We start from the raw sequence: 24853 nt of genomic DNA on the forward strand, positions 1-24853 counted from the left end.
ATCGATCTATCTATCTCTCTATCGATCTATCTATCTCTCTATCGATCTATCTATCTCTCTATCGATCTATCTCATATCTATCGATCTATCTATCTATCTCTATCGATCTATCTATCTCTCTATCGATCTATCTCTCTATCGATCTATCTATCTCTCTATCTATCTATCTCTCTATCTATCTATCTCTCTATCGATCTATCTCTCTATCGATCTATCTCATATCTATCTCTCTATCGATCGATCTATCTATCTCTATCGATCTATCTATCTCTCTATCGATCTATCTATCTCTCTATCGATCTATCTCATATCTATCGATCTATCTATCTCTCTATCGATCTATCTATCTCATATCTATCGATCTATCTCATATCTATCGATCTATCTATCTCTCTATCGATCTATCTATCTCTATCGATCTATCTATCGATCTATCGATCTATCTATCGATCTATCGATCTATCTCTCTATCGATCTATCTATCTCTCTATCGATCTATCTCTCTATCGATCTATCTCATATCTATCGATCTATCTATCTCTCTATCGATCTATCTATCTCTCTATCGATCTATCTCATATCTATCGATCTATCTATCTCTCTATCGATCGATCTATCTCTATCGATCGATCTATCTCTATCGATCTATCGATCTATCTCTATCGATCTATCTCTATCGATCTATCGATCTATCTCTATCGATCTATCTATCTCTCTATCGATCTATCTATCTCTCTATCGATCTATCTCATATCTATCGATCTATCTCATATCGATCTATCTATCTCTCTATCGATCTATCTATCTCTCTATCGATCTATCTATCTCTCTATCGATCTATCTATCTCTCTATCGATCTATCTATCTCTCTATCGATCTATCTATCTCTCTATCGATCTATCTATCTCTCTATCGATCTATCTCATATCTATCGATCTATCTATCTCTCTATCGATCTATCTATCTATCTCTATCGATCTATCTATCTCTCTATCGATCTATCTATCTCTCTATCGATCTATCTATCTATCTATCTCTCTATCGATCTATCTATCTCTCTATCTATCTATCTATCTCTCTATCTATCTATCTCTCTATCGATCTATCTCATATCTATCTCTCTATCGATCTATCTATCTCTCTATCGATCTATCTATCTCTCTATCGATCTATCTCATATCTATCGATCTATCTATCTCTCTATCGATCTATCTATCTATCTCTATCGATCTATCTATCTCTCTATCGATCTATCTATCTCTCTATCGATCTATCTATCTATCTATCTCTCTATCGATCTATCTATCTCTCTATCTATCTATCTATCTCTCTATCGATCTATCTCTCTATCGATCTATCTCATATCTATCTCTCTATCGATCTATCTATCTCTCTATCGATCTATCTATCTCTCTATCGATCTATCTCATATCTATCGATCTATCTATCTCATATCTATCTATCTATCTCATATCTATCGATCTATCTATCTCATATCTATCGATCTATCTATCTCTCTATCGATCTATCTATCTCTCTATCGATCTATCTATCTCTCTATCGATCTATCTATCTCTCTATCGATCTATCTATCTCTCTATCGATCTATCTATCTCTCTATCGATCTATCTATCTATCTCTATCGATCTATCTATCTATCTCTATCGATCTATCTATCTATCTCTATCGATCTATCTATCTCTCTATCGATCTATCTCATATCTATCTCTCTATCGATCTATCTCATATCTATCTCTCTATCGATCTATCTATCTCTCTATCGATCTATCGATCTCTCTATCTCATATCTATCGATCTATCTATCTCTCTATCGATCTATCTATCTCTCTATCGATCTATCTATCTCTCTATCGATCTATCTATCTCTCTATCGATCTATCTATCTCTCTATCGATCTATCTATCTCTCTATCGATCTATCTATCTCTCTATCGATCTATCTATCTCTCTATCGATCTATCTATCTCTCTATCGATCTATCTATCTCTCTATCGATCTATCTCATATCTATCTCTCTATCGATCTATCTCTCTATCGATCTATCTCATATCTATCTCTCTATCGATCTATCTATCTCTCTATCTCATATCTATCGATCTATCTATCTCTCTATCGATCTATCTATCTCTCTATCGATCTATCTATCTCTCTATCGATCTATCTATCTCTCTATCGATCTATCTATCTATCTCTCTATCGATCTATCTATCTATCTCTCTATCGATCTATCTCATATCTATCGATCTATCTATCTCTATCTATCGATCTATCTATCTCTCTATCGATCTATCTCATATCTATCGATCTATCTATCTCTCTATCGATCTATCTATCTCTCTATCGATCTATCTATCTCTCTATCGATCTATCTCATATCTATCGATCTATCTCATATCTATCGATCTATCTCATATCTATCGATCTATCTCATATCTATCGATCTATCTATCTCTCTATCGATCTATCTATCTCTCTATCGATCTATCTCATATCTATCGATCTATCTATCTCTCTATCGATCTATCTCATATCTATCGATCTATCTATCTCTCTATCGATCTATCTATCTCTCTATCGATCTATCTATCTCTCTATCGATCTATCTATCTCTATCGATCTATCTATCTCTATCGATCTATCTATCTCTCTATCGATCTATCTATCTCTCTATCGATCTATCTATCTCTCTATCGATCTCTCTATCGATCTATCTCTCTATCGATCTATCTATCTCTATCGATCTCTCTATCTCTCTATCGATCTATCGATCTATCTCTATCGATCTCTCTATCTCTCTATCGATCTATCGATCTATCTATCTCTCTATCGATCTATCTATCTCTCTATCGATCTATCTATCTCTCTATCGATCTATCTCATATCTATCGATCTATCTATCTCTCTATCGATCTATCTATCTCTCTATCGATCTATCTCATATCTATCGATCTATCTATCTCTCTATCGATCTATCTCATATCTATCGATCTATCTATCTCTCTATCGATCTATCTCTCTATCGATCTATCTATCTCTATCGATCTCTCTATCTCTATCGATCTATCGATCTATCTATCGATCTATCGATCTATCTATCGATCTATCGATCTATCTATCTCTCTATCGATCTATCTATCTCTCTATCGATCTATCTATCTCTCTATCGATCTATCTATCTCTCTATCGATCTATCTATCTCTCTATCGATCTATCTCATATCTATCGATCTATCTATCTCTCTATCGATCTATCTCATATCTATCGATCTATCTATCTCTCTATCGATCTATCTCATATCTATCGATCTATCTATCTCTCTATCGATCTCTCTATCGATCTATCTATCTCTATCGATCTCTCTATCGATCTATCTATCGATCTATCGATCTATCTATCTCTCTATCGATCTATCTATCTCTCTATCGATCTCTCTATCGATCTATCTATCTCTCTATCGATCTATCTATCTCTCTATCGATCTATCTCATATCTATCGATCTATCTATCTCTCTATCGATCTATCTCATATCTATCGATCTATCTATCTCTCTATCGATCTATCTCATATCTATCGATCTATCTATCTCTCTATCGATCTATCTATCGATCTATCTATCTCTCTATCGATCTATCTATCGATCTATCTATCTCTCTATCGATCTATCTATCTCTCTATCTATCTATCGATCTATCTATCTCTCTATCGATCTATCGATCTATCGATCTATCTATCTCTCTATCGATCTATCTCATATCTATCGATCTATCTATCTCTCTATCGATCTATCTCATATCTATCGATCTATCTATCTCTCTATCGATCTATCTCATATCTATCGATCTATCTATCTCTCTATCGATCTATCTCATATCTATCGATCTATCTATCTCTCTATCGATCTATCTCATATCTATCGATCTATCTATCTCTCTATCGATCTATCTCATATCTATCGATCTATCTATCTCTCTATCGATCTATCTCATATCTATCGATCTATCTATCTCTCTATCGATCTATCTCATATCTATCGATCTATCTATCTCTCTATCGATATCTCTATCGATCTATCTCATATCTATCGATCTATCTCATATCTATCGATCTATCTATCTCTCTATCGATCTATCTATCTCTCTATCGATCTATCTATCTCTCTATCGATCTATCTATCTCTCTATCGATCTATCTCATATCTATCGATCTATCTATCTCTCTATCGATCTATCTCATATCTATCGATCTATCTATCTCTATCTATCGATCTATCTATCTCTCTATCGATCTATCTATCTCTCTATCGATCTATCGATCTATCTATCTCTCTATCGATCGATCTATCGATCTATCTATCTCTATCTATCGATCTATCTATCGATCTATCTATCGATCTATCGATCTATCTATCTCTCTATCGATCTATCTATCTCTCTATCGATCTATCTCATATCTATCGATCTATCTATCTCTCTATCAATCTATCTCTCTATCGATCTATCTATCTCTCTATCGATCTATCTATCTATCTCTATCGATCTATCTATCTCTATCGATCTATCTCTATCGATCTATCTATCTATCTCTATCGATCTATCTATCTCTCTATCGATCTATCTATCTCTCTATCGATCTATCTCATATCTATCGATCTATCTATCGATCTATCTATCTCTATCTATCGATCTATCGATCTATCTATCTCTATCTATCGATCTATCTATCTCTCTATCGATCTATCTATCTCTCTATCGATCTATCTATCTCTCTATCGATCTATCTCATATCTATCGATCTATCTATCTATCTCTATCGATCGATCTATCTATCTCTCTATCTCTCTATCGATCTATCTCATATCTATCGATCTATCTATCTCTCTATCGATATATCTATCGATCTATCTATCTCTCTATCGATCTATCTATCTATCTCTCTATCGATCTATCTATCTCTCTATCGATCTATCTATCTCTCTATCGATCTATCTATCTCTCTATCTATCTCTCTATCGATCTATCTATCTCTCTATCTATCTCTCTATCGATCTATCTATCTCTCTATCGATCTATCTCATATCTATCGATCTATCTATCTCTCTATCGATCTATCTATCTCTATCTATCGATCTATCTATCTCTCTATCGATCTATCTATCTCTCTATCGATCTATCTCATATCTATCGATCTATCTATCTCTCTATCGATCTATCTCATATCTATCGATCTATCTATCTCTCTATCGATCTATCTCATATCTATCGATCTATCTATCTATCTCTCTATCGATCTATCTCATATCTATCGATCTATCTATCTCATATCTATCGATCTATCTATCTCTCTCTATCGATCTATCTATCTCTCTCTATCGATCTATCTATCTCTCTATCGATCTATCTATCTCTCTATCGATCTATCTATCTCTCTATCGATCTATCTCATATCTATCGATCTATCTATCTCTCTATCGATCTATCTCTATCTATCGATCTATCTATCTCTCTATCGATCTATCTATCTCTCTATCGATCTATCTCATATCTATCGATCTATCTATCTCTCTATCGATCTATCTCATATCTATCGATCTATCTATCTCTCTATCGATCTATCTATCTCTATCTATCGATCTATCTATCTCTCTATCGATCTATCTATCTCTCTATCTATCTATCTCTCTATCGATCTATCTCATATCTATCGATCTATCTATCTCTCTATCGATCTATCTATCTCTATCTATCTCTATCGATCTATCTATCTATCTCTATCGATCTATCTATCTATCTCTATCGATCTATCTATCTCTCTATCGATCTATCTATCTCTCTATCGATCTATCTATCTCTCTATCGATCTATCTATCTCTCTATCGATCTATCTATCTCTCTATCGATCTATCTCATATCTATCGATCTATCTCATATCTATCGATCTATCTCATATCTATCGATCTATCTCATATCTATCGATCTATCTATCGATCTATCTCATATCTATCTATCTATCTCATATCTATCGATCTATCTATCTCTCTATCGATCTATCTCTCTATCGATCTCTCTCTCTATCGATCTCTCTATCTATCGATCTATCTATCGATCTATCTATCGATCTATCTATCTCTCTATCTCTCTATCGATCTATCTATCTCTCTATCGATCTATCTATCTCTCTATCGATCTATCTATCTCTCTATCGATCTATCTATCTCTCTATCGATCTCTCTATCGATCTATCTATCTCTCTATCGATCTATCTCATATCTATCGATCTATCTATCTCTCTATCGATCTCTCTATCGATCTATCTATCTCTCTATCGATCTATCTATCTCTCTATCGATCTATCTATCTCTCTATCGATCTATCTCATATCTATCGATCTATCTCATATCTATCGATCTATCTATCTCTCTATCGATCTATCTATCTCTCTATCGATCTATCTATCTCTCTATCGATCTATCTCTCTATCGATCTATCTATCTCTCTATCGATCTATCTATCTCTCTATCGATCTATCTATCTCTCTATCGATCTATCTATCTCTCTATCGATCTATCTATCTCTCTATCGATCTATCTATCTCTCTATCGATCTATCTATCTCTCTATCGATCTATCTATCTCTCTATCGATCTATCTATCTCTCTATCGATCTATCTATCTCTCTATCGATCTATCTATCTCTCTATCGATCTATCTATCTCTCTATCGATCTATCTCATATCTATCGATCTATCTATCTCTCTATCGATCTATCTCTCTATCGATCTATCTATCGATCTATCTATCTCTCTATCGATCTATCTATCTCTCTATCGATCTATCTATCTCTCTATCGATCTATCTCTCTATCGATCTATCTATCTCTCTATCGATCTATCTATCTCTCTATCGATCTATCTCATATCTATCGATCTATCTATCTCTCTATCGATCTATCTCATATCTATCGATTTATCTATCTATCTCTTTATCGATCGATCTATCTATCTCTCTATCGATCTATCTATCTCTCTATCGATCTATCTATCTCTCTATCGATCTATCTATCTCTCTATCGATCTATCTATCTCTCTATCGATCTATCGATCTATCTATCTCTCTATCGATCTATCTATCTCTCTATCGATCTATCTATCTCTCTATCGATCTCTCTATCGATCTATCTATCTCTCTATCGATCTATCTCATATCTATCGATCTATCTATCTCTCTATCGATCTATCTATCGATCTATCTATCTCTCTATCGATCTATCTATCTCTCTATCGATCTATCTCATATCTATCGATCTATCTATCTCTTTATCGATCGATCTATCTCTCTATCGATCTATCTATCTATCTCTCTATCGATCTATCTATCGATCTATCTATCTCTATCGATCTATCTATCTCTCTATCGATCTATCTCTCTATCTATCGATCTATCTATCTCTCTATCGATCTATCTATCTCTCTATCGATCGATCTATCTATCTCTCTATCGATCTATCTATCTCTCTATCGATCTATCTCATATCTATCTATCTATCTCATATCTATCTATCTATCTATCTCTCTATCGATCTATCTATCTATCTCTATCGATCTATCTATCTCTCTATCGATCTATCTCTCTATCTATCTATCGATCTATCTCTCTATCTATCGATCTATCTATCTCTCTATCGATCTATCTATCTCTCTATCGATCTATCTATCTCTCTATCGATCTATCTCATATCTATCGATCTATCTCATATCTATCGATCTATCTATCTCATATCTATCGATCTATCTATCTCATATCTATCGATCTATCTATCTCATATCTATCGATCTATCTATCTCTCTATCGATCTATCTATCTCTCTATCGATCTATCTATCTCTCTATCGATCTATCTCTCTATCTATCGATCTATCTATCTATCTATCTCATATCTATCGATCTATCGATCTATCTATCTCTCTATCGATCTATCTCATATCTATCGATCTATCTATCTATCTCTTTATCGATCGATCTATCTATCTCTCTATCGATCTATCTATCTATCGATCGATCTATCTATCTCTCTATCGATCTATCTATCTCTCTATCGATCTATCTATCTCTCTATCGATCTATCTATCTCTCTATCGATCTATCTCATATCTATCTATCTATCTCATATCTATCTATCTATCTATCTCTCTATCGATCTATCTATCTCTATCGATCTATCTATCTCTCTATCGATCTATCTATCGATCTATCTATCTCTATCGATCTATCTCTCTATCTATCGATCTATCTATCTCTCTATCGATCTATCTATCTCTCTATCGATCTATCTCATATCTATCGATCTATCTATCTCTCTATCGATCTATCTATCTCTCTATCGATCTATCTATCTCTCTATCGATCTATCTATCTCTCTATCGATCTCTCTATCGATCTATCTATCTCTCTATCGATCTATCTATCTCTCTATCGATCTATCTATCTCTCTATCGATCTATCTATCTCTCTATCGATCTCTCTATCTATCTATCTCTCTATCGATCTATCTATCTCTCTATCTATCTATCTATCTATCTCTCTATCGATCTCTCTATCTATCTCTCTATCTCTCTATCGATCTATCTATCTCTCTATCGATCTATCTCTCTATCTATCGATCTATCTATCTCTCTATCGATCTATCTATCTCTCTATCGATCTATCTCATATCTATCGATCTATCTCTCTATCGATCTATCTATCTCTCTATCGATCTATCTATCTCTCTATCGATCTATCTATCTCTCTAGATCTATCTATCTCTCTATCGATCTATCTATCTCTCTATCGATCTATCTATCTCTCTATCGATCTATCTCATATCTATCGATCTATCTATCTCTCTATCGATCTATCTCATATCTATCGATCTATCTATCTATCTCTTTATCGATCGATCTATCTATCTCTCTATCGATCTATCTATCTCTCTATCGATCTATCTATCTCTCTATCGATCTATCTATCTCTCTATCGATCTATCTATCTCTCTATCGATCTATCTATCTCTCTATCGATCTCTCTATCGATCTATCTATCTCTCTATCGATCTATCTCATATCTATCGATCTATCGATCTCTCTATCGATCTATCTATCTCTCTATCGATCTCTCTATCGATCTATCTATCTCTCTATCGATCTATCTATCTCTCTATCGATCTATCTATCTCTCTATCGATCTATCTCATATCTATCGATCTATCTATCTCTCTATCGATCTATCTATCTCTCTATCGATCTATCTATCTCTCTATCGATCTATCTATCTCTCTATCGATCTATCTATCTCTCTATCGATCTATCTATCTCTCTATCTATCTATCTCTCTATCGATCTATCTCATATCTATCGATCTATCTCTCTATCGATCTATCTATCTCTCTATCGATCTATCTATCTCTCTATCGATCTATCTATCTCTCTAGATCTATCTATCTCTCTATCGATCTATCTATCTCTCTATCGATCTATCTATCTCTCTATCGATCTATCTCATATCTATCTATCTCTCTATCGATCTATCTATCTCTCTATCGATCTATCTATCTCTCTATCGATCTATCTCATATCTATCGATCTATCTCATATCTATCGATCTATCTATCTCTCTATCGATCTATCTATCTCTCTATCGATCGATCTATCTATCTCTCTATCGATCTATCTATCTCTCTATCGATCTATCTCATATCTATCTATCTATCTCATATCTATCTATCTATCTCTCTATCGATCTATCTATCTCTATCGATCTATCTATCTCTCTATCGATCTATCGATCTATCTATCTCTCTATCGATCTATCTATCTCTCTATCGATCTATCTATCTCTCTATCGATCTATCTATCTCTCTATCGATCTATCTATCTCTCTATCGATCTATCTCATATCTATCGATCTATCTATCTCTCTATCGATCTATCTATCTCATATCTATCGATCTATCTATCTCTCTATCGATCGATCTATCTATCTCTCTATCGATCTATCTATCTCTCTATCGATCTATCTATCTCTCTATCGATCTATCTATCTCTCTATCGATCTATCTCATATCTATCGATCTATCTATCTCTCTATCGATCTATCTCTCTATCGATCTCTCTATCTATCGATCTATCTATCGATCTATCTATCGATCTATCTATCTCTCTATCTCTCTATCGATCTATCTATCTCTCTATCGATCTATCTATCTCTCTATCGATCTCTCTATCGATCTATCTATCTCTCTATCGATCTATCTCATATCTATCGATCTATCTATCTCTCTATCGATCTATCTATCTCATATCTATCGATCTATCTATCTCTCTATCTATCTCTCTATCTCTCTATCGATCTATCTATCTCTCTATCGATCTATCTATCTCTCTATCGATCTCTCTATCGATCTATCTATCTCTCTATCGATCTATCTCATATCTATCGATCTATCTATCTCTCTATCGATCTATCTATCTCATATCTATCGATCTATCTATCTCTCTATCGATCTATCTATCTCTCTATCGATCTATCTATCTCTCTATCGATCTATCTATCTCTCTATCTATCTATCTATCTCTCTATCGATCTATCTATCTCTCTATCGATCTATCTATCTCTCTATCGATCTATCTCATATCTATCGATCTATCTATCTATCTCTCTATCGATCTATCTATCTCTCTATCGATCTATCTATCTCTCTATCGATCTATCTCATATCTATCGATCTATCTATCTCTCTATCGATCTATCTATCTCATATCTATCGATCTATCTATCTCTCTATCGATCTATCTATCTCTCTATCGATCTATCTATCTCTCTATCGATCTATCTATCTCTCTATCGATCTATCTCATATCTATCGATCTATCTATCTCTCTATCGATCTATCTCTCTATCGATCTCTCTCTCTATCGATCTCTCTATCTATCGATCTATCTATCGATCTATCTATCGATCTATCTATCTCTCTATCTCTCTATCGATCTATCTATCTCTCTATCTATCTATCTATCTCTCTATCGATCTATCTATCTCTCTATCGATCTATCTATCTCTCTATCGATCTATCTCATATCTATCGATCTATCTATCTATCTCTCTATCGATCTATCTATCTCTCTATCGATCTATCTATCTCTCTATCGATCTATCTATCTCTCTATCGATCTATCTATCTCTCTATCGATCTATCTATCTCTCTATCGATCTATCTCATATCTATCGATCTATCTATCTCTCTATCGATCTATCTCATATCTATCGATCTATCTATCTATCTCTTTATCGATCGATCTATCTATCTCTCTATCGATCTATCTATCTCTCTATCGATCTATCTATCTCTCTATCGATCTATCTATCGATCTATCTATCTCTATCGATCTATCTATCTCTATCGATCTATCTATCTCTCTATCGATCTATCTCTCTATCTATCGATCTATCTATCTATCTATCTCATATCTATCGATCTATCTATCTCTCTATCGATCTATCTATCTCTCTATCTATCTCTCTATCGATCTATCTATCTCTCTATCGATCTATCTATCTCTCTATCGATCTATCTATCTCTCTATCGATCTATCTATCTCTCTATCGATCTATCTCATATCTATCTATCTATCTCTCTATCGATCTATCTATCTCTCTATCGATCTATCTCTCTATCGATCGATCTATCTCTCTATCGATCTATCTATCTCTCTATCGATCTATCTATCTATCGATCTATCTATCTCTCTATCGATCTATCTATCTCTCTATCGATCTATCTATCTCTCTATCGATCTATCTATCGATCTATCTATCTCTCTATCGATCTATCTATCTCTCTATCGATCTATCTATCTCTCTATCGATCTATCTCATATCTATCGATCTATCTATCTATCTCTCTATCGATCTATCTATCTCTCTATCGATCTATCTCTCTATCTATCGATCTATCTATCTCTCTATCGATCTATCTATCTCTCTATCGATCTATCTATCTCTCTATCGATCTATCGATCTCTCTATCGATCTATCTATCTCTCTATCTATCTATCTATCTCTCTATCGATCTATCTATCTCTCTATCTATCTATCTATCTATCTCTCTATCTATCTCTCTATCGATCTATCTCATATCGATCGATCTATCTATCTCTCTATCGATCTATCTCATATCTATCGATCTATCTATCTATCTCTTTATCGATCGATCTATCTATCTCTCTATCGATCTATCTATCTCTCTATCGATCTATCTCTCTATCTATCTATCTATCTATCTCTCTATCGATCTATCTATCTCTCTATCGATCTATCTCATATCTATCGATCTATCTATCTCTCTATCGATCTATCTCATATCTATCGATCTATCTATCTATCTCTTTATCGATCGATCTATCTATCTCTCTATCGATCTATCTATCTCTCTATCGATCTATCTATCTCTCTATCGATCTATCTATCTCTCTATCGATCTATCTATCTCTCTATCGATCTATCTATCTCTCTATCTATCTATCGATCTATCGATCTCTCTATCTATCTCTCTATCGATCTATCTATCTCTCTATCTATCTATCTCTCTATCGATCTATCTCATATCTATCGATCTCTCTATCGATCTATCTATCTCTCTATCGATCTATCTATCTCTCTATCGATCTATCTCATATCTATCGATCTATCTATCTCTCTATCGATATCTCTATCGATCTATCTATCTCTCTATCGATCTATCTATCTCTCTATCGATCTATCTCATATCTATCGATCTATCTATCTCTCTATCGATCTATCTATCTCTCTATCGATCTATCTATCTCTCTATCGATCTATCTCATATCTATCGATCTATCTATCTCTCTATCGATCTATCTCATATCTATCGATCTATCTCATATCTATCGATCTATCTATCTCTCTATCGATCTATCTATCTCTCTATCGATCTATCTATCTTTCTATCGATCTATCTCATATCTATCGATCTATCTATCTCTCTATCGATCTATCTATCTATCTCTCTATCGATCTATCTCATATCTATCGATCTATCGATCTATCTATCTCTCTATCGATCTATCTATCTCTCTATCGATCTATCTATCTCTCTATCGATCTATCTCATATCTATCGATCTATCTATCTATCTCTCTATCGATCTATCTATCTCTCTATCGATCTATCTATCTCTCTATCGATCTATCTATCTCTATCGATCTATCTATCTCTCTATCGATCTATCTATCTCTCTATCGATCTATCTATCTCTCTATCGATCTATCTATCTCTCTATCGATCTATCTATCTCTCTATCGATCTATCTATCTCTCTATCGATCTATCTATCTCTCTATCGATCTCTCTATCTCTCTATCGATCTCTCTATCTCTCTATCGATCTATCTATCTCTCTATCGATCTATCTATCTCTCTATCTCTCTATCGATCTATCTATCTCTCTATCGATCTATCTATCTATCTATCGATCTCTCATCTATCGATCTATCGATCTCTCATCTATCGATCTATCGATCTCTCATCTATCGATCTATCTCTCATCTATCGATCTATCTCATATCTATCTATCACATATCTTTCACATATCTATCTATCTCTCTATCTATCACATATCTATCTATCTCCTATCTATCTATCACATATCTATCTATCTCCTATCTATCTATCAATCACATATCTATCTCCTATCTATCTATCTCTCTATCTATCTCTCTATCACATATCTATCTATCTCTCTATCTATCACATATCTATCTATCTAGAGATTTGGTTGCAATTCCTTACAAAATACACAGAAAGAGATTCAATCAACATACAAAAATACAAAAGTTTATTAGTAAAAGTTATAAAAACAACTATTGCACCTAATTTTGTACAATCAATGCATACAAGAGCAGCAAAACAATGTATTCTCACAGCATCATGGTCGGTCAGGCGGACAGTAAAGTGTAAATATGTCGGAGGTCTAGAAAAATGCAGGGACAGCAAACTCCATGCGTATCCTCTCTTCAAAGTGACTTCCTCAGGGGTAAGTGTCACTTTGGAGTGACGATACACGTGGGGTTTGCCTCCCCTGCAACCACCTAGACTTCCGCCATGCATGTCAGCCTGACCGACCATGATGCTGTGAGAATACATAGTACATGTGTACTATGTGCAGTGTCCTGTGTAGTGTGCAGGGGGCGCCAGATTCAGGATTTCTGGCGCACGTTCTTCATGAATCTGGTGCCCCCTGCACTGCTTTGACAGACTGCACCAACTTTTTTTGGTGCACTTTTAACATGGGGCGTATGACACATTTCAATTGGACTTCTATTGGATCAGTAATGCATGGACTATTTGAGCACAGCAGGTGGAAGGAGACTCTGAAGGCTGAGCGCTCTGTAGCGCTGAGGTGAGGCCAGAGAGTTGCCTCTGTCAGTGCTGTGCATGTGCCTGGCCAGGCCCCTCCCTCATCTGTTTCTGTGTGGAACAGAGTAGAGGCTGAACACGCATCATAATATCAAATAGAAAGGTATCTTTACTTCCAGGTAACCATTACAAATAGATTTTTGAAATATTTTAACCTCTTTGACAGCTTTTTGTAGTCAATTGTTTCGTGGCATAACCCCTTTAAGATTGAGGATATTGAAGAGTCTAAGGCTACATTCACACTACTGTATGGAGGACGTATATACGGCCGATATACGTCCTCCATAGACGGCAATGGGCGCACACGTGCGGCACCGTACCGCTCCATACCCGGGAAAAAGATAGGACCTGCGCCATGTATCTCTATGGAGAGGGGTGGGGGTGAGCTGCGCTCACCTCCTCCTCCTCTCCCCGTGCACTGCCGTTGCCCGCTACTGTACGGGCGGGCAACGGCAGTGTGAATATAGCCCAAGTCAGTGTAGGATGAGCTTTTTGGCATTCTAAAAACAAAAAGGAGGATAGTATTTCCAATTAATGAGACCCTAAAACAATTAAGTATACCGTTCGGGGTCTCGTCAGCCCCAAGGACCTTCTCAAAGATTATAATAGAAATAATAGCCCATTTGAGAATGAAGAAAGTAAAGATCATTCCATATGTAGACGACCTGTTGATAATTGGAACAACAGAAGAAGAATTGATCTTGCACAGAAATCTGACTATTTCAACCCTACAACAACTGAGATGGATTCAGTAAGTCATCAGAGCAGCATACGCAGCTCAACAATTAGATGCTCCAGGAACAATTAAAGCACACTCATCTCGGGCCATGGCAACGTCCTGGTCAGAGAAGAGCTGAGCATCAATAGAGGAAATTTTTAGAGGAAATTTTTAGGGCTGCAACCTGGTGCAATCATATGACTTTTGCTAAACATTACAGACTACACTTACAAAATACTAGAGAGCCTTTGGTAGGAAGGGATTACAGGCTGTTGTTTCCCACCACCCCCCCCCCCCCACCCCCAAGAGATGGTTATTTGTTATGTCTCCATCTGGGGCCATCATGGGGGATGCTAGGGGATAAATTGAATTATTCTCACCGTTGAAAACCTTTTCTATTAGTCCACCATGACGGCCCATGTCTATTCCCACCCTATGTTATATTGTTGATAAATTGAATGTATTATGCCTATGCTGTATGTGAATGGAACATATAATAAATGGGTTGTATCGACTGCCAAGGTTCGTTATTGGAAGCCACTGGTATGTGGATGCAGGGGGGGGTGTTTTAACTTCTCCGCTTACTGTCCCTGCAGGGTTAAGTGTCATCCTCCATTGATCCATGGTGGACTAATGGAAAAGGAATTAACAGTGAGAATAATTTAACTTTTTGTATGTTAGATGGTAGGGAGCTCCTCATCACAATATTCCTTTTTGGGGTTGCCTGTAGCACAGCAATGGAGAGTCTGGGAACATTGGGGCAGATTTACTTACCCAGTCCATTCGCGTTCTAGCGGTGGATTCGGGTCTTCCGGCGATTTACTAAGGCAGTTCCTCCGACGTCCACCATGTGTCGCTGCTGCGCTGAAGTCTGCCAGAGTTCACAATCCATTGCTGGGTGCAGGTAAGCGCGTGGAGTTTTCTTGAGGTTGTTCTTAATATTTCCAAATGTGAATTGTAAGTCACAACCAGTGTTACACTATTGTTGTTCACTTTTTCTTTGTACTGGAGAAGATGGCTCCTGGGTATCCTGTTTGCACTATAGATTTGATTGTCAATCAGCATAGGATGGTATCCCTGATTTAGGAATGTCTTCCTAAGATTCTTTAGTCTGTTGGACTAGAGCAGATCCGATTATATCGGATAGCCTGGATGTAGATGATGGATTTTTTTTTATATGTTTAGGGTGAAAGCTGTCCCATCTCAGGTATGAAGGTTGATCAATTGGTTTCTGAAACCTGAGTAATATTGTGATCAGGAGCTACCTACATCTTACATACAAAAAGAAACTTTCCCCTGTAATGTCAGGAGCTGCAAAACCTGCTCTCTGATTTTGATCACAGACATGATACAGATCCCCAACACACACCAGGAATATAACATCCCGGGGACATTTTCATGCTCCACTAATGTGGTCTACCTGATTGTGTGCACAAAATGTCCTGTGGAGGGTCTTTTATGTTGGAGAAACAGGACAAAAACGTAAATCCCGGATAAGGTCTCATCTCCACACAATAAAAGGAGCAGAAACATTTACCTGTGGCAAAACAGTCCTGGCCATAACACCCTGAATATGAAGGTTCTAATATTAAAGGACAATTTCCGGTCACAAAATGAGAGACTAATTTGGGAATACAAGTTTATTACCATAGGGATTCATGACTCACTACACCCTCTAACAGATGTTATCTTAAGATAATGGTTCATCAAAGACTCCAGATTTTTTCACTTAGAGGCAATCATACTATATATCAGTGGCGGCGAACCTACAGCACGGGTGCCAGAGGTGGCACTTAGAGCCCTCTCAGAGGCTGTTGCACCATGGCAGAGTTCTCCAGATAGGGATCCACCTGCAGTCTCAGGACTTGCCATGCTTAGCATTATTTTAATGTGGAGCATCCTTGTATACCGGAGACTGCAGGAAGAGAGAGGTGGCGTGGACAGGGTCAGGTTATCATTTGAGCTCCTTTTGTGCGGCCCCATGAATATTCCTGTTATATTTCCTCTTTCTGACAAAGATATTGGTGCCCTCTAGGCCCATTGAAAGCCATGGTACAGCATACGTTACAGCAAAAAATATGCATGTTTAAGTTTGCTGTTTGGGCACTCGACCTCTAAAAGGTTCGCCATCACTGCTATATATCATATAGGCAACCATCACACTTTCCAAGTTATCTAATTAAGGGCATGTTGTCTCAACTTATTGCAATTGACCTTTTGTTTACATTTTGTTTGCATTTCTTCTCTGTCCATGGTGTATAAGTCGTTGGAGAAAAAAAAAAAAAAAAAGCAGGACTTCAGACCGCGCTTCTCAAATGTGACAATAGTTTATTTCAAAGGTCATAGGTAAACGGACAACATGTTTCGAGTGCCTACAGCGCCCTTCTTCAGGTCCAGATGGTTACACAAGTCAAGAAATACAAAGAATTGGTCTGGGCATGTAAGATAGACCAATTTTAAAGGGAACCTACCACCACGATTCTACCTATAAAGGCAGAACAGGTGGTAGGTGGATGAATGGGACGTAAGGATAGCCCTTTTTTAGAGCTTATCCTCACGTCCCGGCTATCTTTTAGAAAACTTTGTAGCGCTGATATGTAAATTTTCTTAAGCGGCCACTTGAGCGTGGAGTAGCCGGACATGAGGCTACACGTCGTGGCTACTCCACGCCCCAGTAGCCTATTTTCTAATCCTACCATCTCATCTTTGGCCTCGTCCTAGTACCCGGCATTCTGCGCATGTGCAGTAGCTCCGGCCTTGGAGCTATGACCCTGCGCAATGTTCTGATAAAGGTCAAGAAATACAAAGAATTGGTCTGTGAATGTAAGATAGATAAATTTTAACTACAACAGAGGCCGTAGTACTATATATTTTTAGACATTAAAATAAAAATAATGGCTTTTTTCATGTAAAAATAAAATATACAAAATGGTATAAAAATAGTTTAAAAATGTATAAATAAATACAGGCAGTCTCCGGGTTACATACAAGATAGGGTCCGGAGGTTTGTTCTTAAGTTGAATTTGTATGTAAGTCGAAACTGTATATTTTAGAATTGAAGTTTTACACAATTTTTTTTCTTTTGTCCCAGTGACAATTGGAGTTTCAAAATTTTTGCTGTAATTGGACCAAGGATTATCAATAAAGCTTCATTACAGACACCTTACAGCTGATCATTGCACTCTGGGACTATAGTAAAGCATTCAGAAAGCTTCACCAGAGGTCACAGTAGGCAGAGGGGTCCGTCTGTAACTATGGGTTGTCTGTAAGATAGGGTGTCCTTAAGTAGGGGACCGCCTGTAGTAGATAAATAGTCAATAGCATGGCCACAAGTGTTGTTACATTTCATAAAATAATTCCTATATATAGTAATGCAAGTTACTCTCAAGTTAATGCATAGTAAAGGGATACTGACCCGGCATTCTGACCCTAGGCTCTCTTGTTGAAGATAGAGGGATGTGGACCTACTTGGAATAGGGGTGTAATGTCTGTGTGTTAAGAATGGGCAGACAAAAATATAAATATATATACATTTCATAGATTGAAAGACCACCTTCCGCTTCTACTGACTAACACGCTCCCCACACTGCGCACGTGCCAGCCTCTATTTAATAGAGCGGACAGGGATGCAAGTACACAGCACTCCCGACTGTCCATTTCATCTTCAGCGTGCAGCTCCTCGTCCGTGTACCCGGAGTTTTGCGCAAGCGCAGGGTCATACTTAATATTACTATTATTATTATTATTGAAGGGGTCAATATAGTCACAGTAGTACTTTGTGGATGTCGGTGGTAAATTGTGGCTGTACCTGTATGAAAACATTGTAGACTTATGAGGTCTTTGGTTCCAATCAAGCTTTGGGGATGCAATGTGAAAATACTTGCTTAATAGAGCTTGGATAGTCGGGAGTGCTGTGTACTTGGACATAGTTACAGACGGACCCCTCTGCCCACTGTGACCTCTGGTGGAGCTCTCTGGATGCTTTACTATAGTCCCAGAGTGCAATGATCAGCTGTATAGTGTCTAATGAAGCTTTATTGATAATCCTTGGTCCAATTACAGCAACAATTTTGAAACTCCAATTGTCACTGGGACAAAAGAAAAAAATTTGTCTAGAACTTCAATTATAAAATATACAGTTTCGACTTACATACAAATTCAACTTAAGAGCAAACCTCCAGACCCCATCTTGTATGTAACCCGGGGACTGCCTGTATTTATTTATACATTTTTAAACTATTTTTATACCATTTTGTATGTTTTGTTTTTACATGAAAAAAGTCATTTTTATTTTATGTCTAAAAATATATAAATAATATATAAATTCATCTATCTTACATTCACAGACCAATTCTTTGTATTTCTTGACCTTTATCAGGACATTGCGCAACCATATGGAGCTGAAGGACGTTGTACGCACCCGAAACGCGTTATCCGTTTATCTATGACCTTTGAAATAAACTTTGGAGATAAAATAGCAGGACTTCAGACTGCGCTTCTCAAACATGACAAAGATTTATCTTCTATCCCGGTATACTGCACAACCCGGGACACAGGCCATGCAGTAATATCGTACCCCTACTTATGTCATTTGGAACATTGGACTTGTAGCTGTCTCTTTCATTCTTTTCTGTTTTGATGCACTGTTGTTTTTACTTGTAAGTATTATTATCAGGGTGTATAAGTTCTGTGTCACTTCAGAAAGACTGTTATGCCATGCCTGATGAAGGGATCATAGCTGTCCCGAAAGCTTGCTTAAAGCATCTTATATTTCAGTTAGCCATTAAAAGGTATCACAATCTCAAGAAGGTAACTTTATTTAACCAAAAGCAACAGGAATTTCTTCAACTGGCTTACACGGTACAAAACTTCTTTTCTTGCAACCTACCTGGAAGCACAACAGTCATCCCTGTTCTTTTTACAATCAACTAATACTCTAAGAAATTCAGTTTCTCTCACCCGACCACAGGGGGGGGGGGGGTTTGCTGCATCCGTTAGGTAGTTTACATCTTTCTAATTTTTAAACATTACCAAACTAATGACCTTACCAACTTGCTATACTACTCCGGGACATATCCTTTGGTCCCATAGTGTATACTCTACCAATCTCTCTACAATAGGCACCTGCAACCAACTCCTTTTACACATCACAAACATCTACCAAAAAAAAGGGGCATTCTGGCATATTTGCAAAATACAAAGTAATTCCGGAAATCGGACCATTTGCTCATACAATTTCAGGGAAGAATAAAGGAGCATCCCCAAGTAAAGCTACTATTGCAATATGGTTAAAAACTACAATTTCAGATTAATATCCACTCCAAGGGTTATCTTCTCCAAAAGATCTGCGGTCTCATTCAACAAGAGCAGTTTCCACCTCCTGGGCAGGAAGAGCCTCTGCTTCAGTAGAACAGAGCCACCTATAAGAATCCTTTAACTTTCTTCCACCATTATACGTTGGACATTCTCATCTTCTGAGCTTTCAGGAAGGAAGGTGCTTTCAGCAGTAGTCCCGCCCTAATTTTATATTTCTTTGTTACATCTCCTGTCAAGTGCCGTTGTTAAGGTGTTAGGAAAAGATGAAGATCACTCTTACCGGTAAGCAGATTTTCCGTAGCTTTACACAGGATTTTCCCACCATTATTAAATAACACACAATAATAAAAAATAAAGTATTCAAGCATCTAAACTCCTTGTAAAAGACTGGGGAACAAGGGGGAGGGACCCCCTTAAATATTCCAAGTTGTTTCCTGTCCCTGGAGAGGTGGGGAATCCCTCCTGTCAAGTGCTGTTGTGAAGGCTATGGAAAATATGATTACCGGAACAGTAAATCTTCATCTTTTTGCATAATAATGTACACTGCACTCCATCGTGACCAAAAAAAATGAAATTTAGATATTTTGCTAATGCATTAAAGAAAAACTGAAATGTCACATGGTCATAAGTATTCAAACCGTTTACTTAATATTGAATAGAAGCACACTTTTGAGCTTGTACAGACATGAGTCGCCTTGGGAATTATGCAAAAAAAATGTTCACATCTAGATTGGGGGATCCAGTCAGCACATTCTGTCTTAAAACCATGACTGGTGGAGAGCTGCAGTTATAGTTGACTTTGAAAGTATCTCCCTATTGCTTCTCTGGAGCTCAGCCACAGTGATCTTGGGGTTCTTCTTTACCTCTCTCACTAAGGTTTTTCTCTCATGATTGCTTAGTCTCGCTGGACAGCCAGGTTGAGGAAGAATAGTGGTCATACCAAAAGTCTTCCCTTTAAGGTTTGTGGAGGCCACTTTGCTCTTGGGAACCTTGAGTGCTGCAGAAATTCTTTTGTAACTTTGAAAAGATCTGTACCTTGCAACAATTCTGTCTGAGCTCATTTGGCAGTTCCTTAGATCTCATGATTCCCATGTGCTATGACATGCACTGTTGGCTATGAGGTCCAGTATATACAGGTGTTCCTTTCCTAATCAATCAGTTTAGTTAAACGCAACTGGACTCCAATAATAAGTAGAACCATCTCAAAGAGGATCAGAAGGAAATGGACAGCATGTAAGTTGAATATGGTGGCACATCAAATGGTCTGCATACTTATGACCATTGTGACATTTTACTTTTTTTTTTTTAAGATTTCTGCTTTTTTCTGTCAAGATGGGTTGCAGAGTTTACATTGAGCCCAAAAATTATCTTTTTTTGATCTTGCAAATTGGCTGAATTGAATCAGTAATAAATTTAAAGGGGTCTGAATACTTTCTGTACCCCCTGTACATGTAGTACATGTATGTGTATAATTTATTTTCACTTTTTAATACACAATATATGTATGTGTGTATATATATATATATATATATATATATATATATATATATATATATATATATATATATAATATTATAGTGTGCTTTTAGCGCTAAAGGAAGTAAGGGGACTACATTGTCTAAAATATGTATGTATGTATTTTTGTATCATTGCATGTGTGGACCGAAGTACCATTTCCTATCATTCCCTGGTGCCGATCGACACGCATCCTTTGGTATCTGAACCTGCTAAAAATTACATTCATGGCGACATGTTTATTTTGAAGTATAATTTTTTGTGCATCATGTGACAGAATTGAAAAGTCCCACTTCAATTCATCCACCTTGAGTAACCAACAACAGGATCTCCACCAATACTTCAGCAAATTTATGGTCAGCATCGATGGAGGCAACTCCTGGACTTTGTATTACTCGTGTGGAGGAAGTTGTCTTTGAGAGCCATCAGTCCTGGAGAGAATTTCTCCTATTTTTTGCCGCATTTTGAGTTTTATTCAGGGCTGCAGAAGGAGAGCATAGGGTGGTTGGGGCTTCAACAGACTGATATATGGGGGTTCCTCCATAATCACAATCTTTATAATCAGAGGATAGATGAGAAAACTCTGTTGCAGACTTGCCCTTTTTTTTTCTTCAGCAGCCCCCGCTCCTCCCACAGCCATCCAAATGCTATCAAATTGTAATTTGTACCTCTCTGAGGCAGTTCTTTTAAACAGACCCAAGCTTTGTAGAGTTTTTTTTTAGGTGTTTTATGTTATTAGTGAAGGGTATATAAATATTCTTTGTAAATCAAGTTCACAGCTGCACCACTTTAGAGAACTTAGTTCGGGTGCTCGCCCTTCTCAGTGGTTTGACTCTCCACCTCTTGGTACAAAAAGTAAAAAATAGGCTGCACACCGAAATGTAAAAAGAAAGGGGTACTTTATTCACCCAAGTGCTACGTTTTTACATTTTGGTGTGCAGCCTATTTTTTACTTTTTATTCTTTATGTAAGTTATTTGAAAAATGCTAAGTCATAATTAACAGGGGAATTAAGGTTTAACTGATGGTATTAATTTATTCATGCCCTGTATTGCTAGCCCTGTACGGCTCTCACCCTAGAACAGTGGTGGCGAACCTATGGCACGGGTGCCAGAGGTGGCACTCGGAGCCCTTTCTGTGGGCACCCAGGCCTTCACCCCAATTTAGAGTTTGCCAGATAGTATTCAAGGCTTTCCCCTGTGATCCAATGCAGCCCAGGATGTGCCATGCTCAGCGCTATTTTAAGGCAACACACTTGGCTGCCAGGAATACAGGAGGAGCGAGAAGTTGTGGATAGAGATGGATTGTCATTGTAGCTCCTGCTCTGGGTTACCTGATCCTTCCTCTTCAGGGGACCCTTGCGAGAAGCTACAATCCAAATTTCTCCATCATCTTTCAATTGTATTGGTGAACTCAGGACACCAATACAATTAAAACCTGTGATACACTAGGGATCAATAAGTTACTGCTTAAATTGTCTTGTTGGCACTTTGCGACATATAAGTGGGTTTTGGTTGTTGCTTGGGCACTCTGTCTCCAAAAGGTTCGCCATCACTGCCCTAGAATAAAGCTCCAGCCCTGCACTATGCAAGCTCCGATTCTCCGATGTCACCAGTTCTCTACTAGCTCCTTGGACAAGAGCTGGTAGGACAGTGTGGGACGTGATGTCAGCCTTGGCGCCTTCGACTATTTTACATATTTTTTTTAATAACACCTTTTCGTGCAGATTGTGCTGTTTCTTTACTAAGAACAGTTATATTTTGTGTGTAAGTTTTACACATCTACTGTATCCATGGGTAGAGCAAATTATATGGGGATTTGGCCTTTTTTGTTTCATATATTAGTCACTAATTCAACAGGCTTCGGCTGTTACAAGACTTCCTCCATGATCCCCTGTATAAAAATAAATATTTAAGTGTCAGGATTGTCAATTTACAACGAGTGAAAGGGATTTGTAAAAATTGTATTTTGTTTATATGTTTAGACAATCAAATTTCTAAAAAAGTTACTTCTTTTGTACAGTGGAGAACAAGATGGCAAAGATTTAGACCTGGAAAGTGACAAAACTGAAGAGGGCTCTGATGGAGAACTAATTGGGAATACAGAAAGTCAACATCCTATTCTGACTGGCGATTCCTATACAACTTCCCTTAAACTACTTAAATCTGAAGAAAAGGAACTAAGAAGGTTCAGAAGGAAAGATTTTGCTTGGGTGTCAAGTAAATTTATATTGTAAATGAATGTTATTTGAGATCTTATTTTGCTAAATAAAGCTTAATCTGTTTTAACCTTGATGCCATTTTTAGTATACTATGAGGCCTGTATCTTTATAAAATGTATTTAATTAGCTTTTAAAGGTGCATAGTCATAATGGTTAATAAGATAATCCCAAAGCTTGCTAGGTAAACTATACCCCAGATGTATCTGCAAACCATTGTATGGACTCATGTCATAGCCCTTTGATCAAGGTAGTTGGTGTGTCAGGCTGTAAAAAAAGAAAACATGGCTTTAACCCCAAAAATGTCATTGTCACTAGGAGTTTATATAAACAAAGTATACCATAGTTTTCTATACCATTTCCCAAGAATATAAAAATACCCCGTAAGTTGCTGTAAAGTACTACAATGGCATACTGTTGGGGTAGGAGTTAAGATATCCTCTTTTACTGTGCGTTGGCTGCGTATTTCTAATCAATAAGCATGCAAAGGATGACTCAGACAAATTGCTGATGCAAAATTTTCTAATGCTGTTACCCAGGGCAAAAATCTGCACTGCACAAGCTTTATTTGGTTTCACAAAACTATATAGAAATTATGAAGG

General features: G+C 36.9%; 1 protein-coding gene across 2 annotated transcripts in view; it reads left to right on the forward strand.

Moving 5' to 3' along the window:
• The window catches only part of WDR75 (WD repeat domain 75), a 219199-nt gene extending 194878 nt beyond the window's left edge, over positions 1–24321 (forward strand). For both annotated transcript variants that reach the window (XM_072120944.1, XM_072120943.1), the window contains one exon: positions 24056–24321. In XM_072120944.1, coding sequence (XP_071977045.1) covers positions 24056–24269 — 214 coding nt within the window. In that variant the 3' untranslated portion in view covers positions 24270–24321. The remainder of the gene's footprint in view (positions 1–24055) is intronic.
• Positions 24322–24853: the final 532 nt, after the last annotated feature.

The sequence above is a fragment of the Engystomops pustulosus genome, chromosome 8 (genome assembly GCF_040894005.1).
Source record: "Engystomops pustulosus chromosome 8, aEngPut4.maternal, whole genome shotgun sequence".
NCBI classification, from domain to species: domain Eukaryota; kingdom Metazoa; phylum Chordata; class Amphibia; order Anura; family Leptodactylidae; genus Engystomops; species Engystomops pustulosus.